The sequence below is a fragment of the Halyomorpha halys genome, unplaced genomic scaffold (genome assembly GCF_000696795.3).
Source record: "Halyomorpha halys isolate HHAL.00 unplaced genomic scaffold, Hhal_1.1 Scaffold286.1, whole genome shotgun sequence".
Classification (NCBI taxonomy): domain Eukaryota; kingdom Metazoa; phylum Arthropoda; class Insecta; order Hemiptera; family Pentatomidae; genus Halyomorpha; species Halyomorpha halys.
Window position 1 is genome coordinate 704,697 of NW_027115682.1, and position 5,385 is coordinate 710,081.

General features: G+C 30.2%; 1 protein-coding gene and 1 long non-coding RNA gene across 2 annotated transcripts; one reads left to right on the forward strand and one right to left on the reverse strand.

The window, feature by feature from the left end:
• The first annotated feature begins 1,506 nt into the window (after positions 1-1,506).
• Positions 1,507-3,774, forward strand: dUTPase (Deoxyuridine triphosphatase). Its single transcript, XM_014420707.3, has 4 exons — positions 1,507-1,837; positions 2,538-2,674; positions 2,771-2,916; positions 3,006-3,774. Exons 1-4 carry the CDS (start codon positions 1,590-1,592, stop codon positions 3,060-3,062), a joined length of 588 nt encoding a protein of 195 aa, XP_014276193.1. The 5' UTR covers positions 1,507-1,589; the 3' UTR covers positions 3,063-3,774.
• A 675-nt stretch (positions 3,775-4,449) lies between these two features.
• Positions 4,450-5,003, reverse strand: LOC136797103 (uncharacterized). Its single transcript, XR_010844927.1, has 2 exons — positions 4,783-5,003; positions 4,450-4,500 (listed from the first exon to the last, which is right to left on the reverse strand). It is a non-coding gene; the product is annotated as an uncharacterized lncRNA (long non-coding RNA).
• Positions 5,004-5,385: the final 382 nt, after the last annotated feature.

A 5,385-nucleotide genomic window follows, 5' to 3' on the forward strand; every position in this document is an offset into this window, starting at 1 on the left:
TCGTTGTATTTGGGGTAATGTATTGTAAGTAACGATATTTTAAAACATCGATTTTTTTTTTCTAGTCAATGTCAGATTCTTAATTTCAAAAACCACTTGAATACGTAGAATGCGTGATCGTTGGAACAGACCTTATGTTTCTGAAATAGTTGTTCAAAAACATCGTTGTATTTGGGGTAATGTATTGTAGGTAACGGTATTTTAAAACATCGATGTATTTTGGGTGATGTATTGCAAGCAACGGTATTTTAAAACATCTATGTTTTTTTTTTATTCTTAGTTTCATAAACCACTTCTGACTGGACGGAGCATGCGTAGTCGTTAAAACAGACCTTATGTCACCCAAATGGATGTTAAAAACATCGTTGTATATGGGGTAATGTATTGTAAGTAACGATATTTTAGAACATCGATTTTTTTTGTAGTCGATGTCAGATTCTTTCTTTCAAAAACCAGTTCCGACTGGCTGGAGTATACGTATTGGAACAGACCTTATGTTACTGAAATGGTTGTTCAAAAACATTGATGTATTTTAGGCAAAGATTTGTATGCAATGATATTTTAATATTGAACATAAATATTTTATAACATCGATTTTTTTTTTTTGTTGATGTAGGATTCTTAGTTTCATAAACCACTTCTGACTGGACGGAGAATGCGTAGTCGTTAGAACAGACCTTATTTCACCCAAATCGATGTTAAAAACATCTTTGTATTCGGGGTAATGTATTGTAGGTAACGATATTTTAAAACATCGATTTTTTTTTCTAGTCAATGTCAGATTCTTTGTTTCAAAAACCAAGAATTCTTACTGACCGTAGAATGCGTAATCGTTGGAACAGACCTTATGTTTCTGAAATAGTTGTTCAAAAACATCGAAGTATTTTAGGCAAAGATTTGTATGCAATGATATTTTAATATTGAACATAGATATTTTATAACATCGATTTTTTTTTGTAGTTGATGTTCCATTCTTTGATTAAAAAAGCACTTCTGACTTGCTGGAGCATGCGTAGTCATTGTAACAGTAATTATACCTCAAAGGAGTTTAAGGCGGTTCAGGAAATAGAGATTTTGTGGGCGGCGTTTAAGGCTAAATGTACCGCTTCCTGGGACGCAGCAGAATTTACTTTTCTATTTACTCCTGAACGGATGGTCCGATTTCTGATCTGTAAAATGCATTTTGTGTTTTTCGAAAATAGAAGTTACTGAAATTAGGTTAGAAAGCACCAATCCAATAATAAAGAAAATAAGGTGCAAAAATATGAGTTAACGATAAATTTTTAAAAATGTGGCACTTGTAGAACCGTTCACTGAAACTTTAAATTTAGAACCACAATTTCACGGAATGTCTCATTGATTCCGTGAAATTGTGGTTCTAAATCATTTTGGATAACCCCTGATATGTTTTAATTCTTTGGTAGTTATTCTTAATGTTTTAAACTTATAATAAAGTATGTTCGAAGGTACTGATTCTACCTCTCTGGTGTTATCTGAGGTTTCGGTCTTATTAGTTTATTCTCTATGTCCATATAACTTTATTAGTTTCATTGGTTTTATTTTTCAGATAGTTGGAGTTTAATATATCAATGTCTTTATTTACATTTAATAAGTATTTTCCGTTGCTTTCTGTTTTAAAATACACTATCAATCATGGATCAAGGAACCTTCTCACCCGCCAAAATTTTCCCTCCAGGACCCAAAAGGAGTACTATTCAACTGAGAATCGCATTAAAATGCCGGGAGAAATCTGTGTATTGAAATATTCCAAACTTTCTGATAAAGCTCATGCTCCTGTGAGAGGCTCAGAGTATGCAGCGGGTTTTGATTTAAAGAGGTAATTATATTTTATGTTAATAACTCCGCCCGTTTCTTTTCAACTAATGGATTGTGATGAAGTTAGTTCATGACCCACTTATGTACTTTTATTATGTTGTACATTGATAGTTTATTGCAAAATATTTCAACTAAATGGTTTCTGCTTTACTAGTGCTGATGTTTGATTGATGCCTCATTTATTTGATTAATTTCAACTTGAGATGTGTCATATGTAATCATCATCGCATGCTGTTGAGCAGACAAACATTTTTAATTATATTGTTGATATGTCCAAAACGGGGCTAATGGTTCTGTCAAACCCCGTAATATTATTTGACTACTTTTTATGTCATCATGTGTTCATTTATTTCTGTAGTTTTTGATTTATGTGGAAATAGATTATGTAATGTAAAAAATTAAATAATAGAATTAATTTAGAACATTTAAACGTAAGACCAATATAAACAATATTGGCCCCTTAGACACTCCTGTATGTATACTATAGTTTAACCCATAATTCTTCTTAGTTTCTTGTGGAATTTTCGAATTGTTTTTAGTGTAAAGTAACTGCGGGAAATGACCTCTAGGATACTTTACCCTTACTACTTGCACTAAAATCTATTTTCAGACAAAAAAAAATTCGAAAACTCTTGTTTTATATCCTGAAAGAGGTTTCAAGGCTAATTTTTTTATTTTCTCTATTTTTTAATAATTTTTAGTGCCTACGACTATATTGTGCCAGCACATGGAAAAGAACTGGTTAAAACTGATCTACAAGTTGTAATTCCGGATGGTTGTTATGGAAGAGTTGCACCACGGTCAGGACTGGCCTGGAAAAATTTTATAGATGTTGGAGGTATTTATTACTAGTTAATGACTAAAAATTCGTGTATATATGTATTTTTTTTTTGGTAATTCAATCTGTGATAGTATAAATAATTATTATTTTTAGCTGGTGTGATTGATGTAGACTATCGTGGGAATGTTGGAGTTGTAATTTTCAATCATGGGGATTGTGACTTTATCATAAAAAATGGAGATAGGATAGCACAGCTTATATGTGAGAAGATAGCCTATCCTTTCTTAGAGGAAGTTAAGGTATGGTTATATTTGAAGATACATCTTACCTTATATATTATCACTCTATTTTTGTTGTAATGTATGTGTCATTATATTGTTATTTATAGAGTCTCGATGAAACAACACGAGGAAGTGGTGGATTTGGCTCCTCAGGTACAAGATAAAATTAAGTTTTTTTTTATAAACGAGCTTTTAAAATAATTACTGTCATCATTATCTTTGTTGTAATACCAAAGGGGTTTTTGTCAATCTAGAGTTAGTATTGTTGTGTTTTTTTAATTGTTTCTTTCTATTCTGGGTCAAATCATGAACCTCTGAGTCAATGCTATGGTATTTTTTTAATTATTTAACATTTAAGATTAATATTGAAGTTTACTGTTAAAAGGAAATTTGATTATTCGTTTGTAACTTCCAAATTTTATGTTTTTCATTTATATTAAAATTAAGTTTTATATTTTTAATGATTCTATGTCTGAGTGTTTATCTTATGTTTGTCAAATTAGTGTTAATACTGATTTTTTTATTTAAAAAAAGCTAAAATTGAATCTGATAGTGAGAATACCAATAGCTAAGTGTCAAATATGAATATTCTGTCAACCACACAATTTCTAATTGTGATAGGACTCAATTCAACCTTTTTATGTCATTTGGGCATGAATGTTTGATGGTTCCCCAATAGATTAGTTGACATTTACTTTTAAAATAATTTTTAGGCCTTTTGTTCGCCTTCATCAATAATTGTAATAATCTATTTTCTTTGTGATATATTATTAATAGTTAGTTAGTTAAAGGTGTTGCACATTTTTTTAAACTCTGAGAGAATGCCTTGTTTGTTAAATCATTTCTTCTGGTAATAAATGTTCCTAAATGTTTTAATTGTTCATTTTACCTGTCCTTTCCTTTTTTTTTTCTAACTGAATTCTATATTTTTTTTTCAATCCAAGTTTATTAAAAAACAGAAATTCATGTTAATTTATTTTACTAAACAAACAATAACAACCAAATACACTTAATGTTTTTAAAAGTTAATTTGACTGAATCCTAATTCTGCAATTCCAGTCAACCATCCATTAATCTTAAAGCTTCTTATATAACTTTTGAAGCCAGGAAGTAAGTTCAAATATTCTATCATTGACAAATTCCATTAAATAAGAAATGCACCTGATAATTGTTATTTTGAAATTATTTCAGGTTGACTGAATACTCAGAATTGATTATAAGTCTACCTTCTAAATACTTTTAATAAATGCTTGATTATCAGTCTATATTAATTCTTTAATGTCGCAAATGCAGCAGTTTGAAACACCAACCCATCTACTGGGATAAAGTATTTTTTCAATACTTATACTTCTTCTTTGATGATTTTTAAGTTGTACTTTAATACTTTTTTAATATCATGGGTTAAATTAATGGAATTATTATTTTTTTGTAACAGCATTCAGGACATTTAAACAGTCGAGATTAATAAAAAATATATATGTATATATAGTTGACCGTAAAAATTGATGTATAGGAAAATGGTCAGAGTTGGGGTCAAAGGAGAAACAAAAATAGTTTACAACTATTTATTTTCCGACGTTTCTTTGTAGGGCTTCATCAGGGCTAAACAGATACAATGATAAGAATAAAAATACAAAGATACAATGATAAGAATAAAAATAAGTAACAATGGCAAGAGTAAAAATTTTTTATATAAAAAATACGTAAAATATACAGTTAAAAAATACAGGAGATGTACAATAAATAAAACAATACGGGGAAGGAAAAGAAAAAAAAAATTGAGATTAAATAAACCTCATGAAACAATGATAGTTATACATAAATAAGTAAAAATAAAGATATAAAATGATAATTAATGGGCAAAGAAAAAGTCAAGGAACCTACCTGTTCAGAACAAATGAGTGAACAGTAGGCAAGAGTGAAGTGACACTCGACGCAACTCGCCATACCCCGAGCACCATCAGCGCATGGGCTAACAGCTCCAGAGTGTTCCAACTCGACGCTACTCGCCATACCCCGAGCACCATCAGCGCGTGCGCGGAACCTCTGGTCTCGTAACAGGTATATTTTGTAACCGTTATTCTCGGAGTGTAAATGTTATTAACTCGAGTCAATGATGCGGAAGCATGGAGGAGTGGGGAGCTGGAGGAGAGCTCCCACCAGCCGTTCAACGGTTTTATTTCAATTTAAAATACGTCGCGTATACAGGAAGTAGTGATAGAAGATATGACGAAAAATGATAGGAGAAAGATACAGAAATATGATAATCATAAATATAATAATTTTTAATTTTGGAATAACCTAGTAAAATTAGAATGACGTATATCGTTACTAATAATACGAGATAATACTGAAGAAAATATACAATATAGGATATTGTAACAATGATTGTAAAAGAAGTAACTAATAATAAGTAAACGTAAATTAAAATAAAAAAAAATTAGTAAGAAAAATAATTAAACAATGATAACCACTGTAGTATTTATA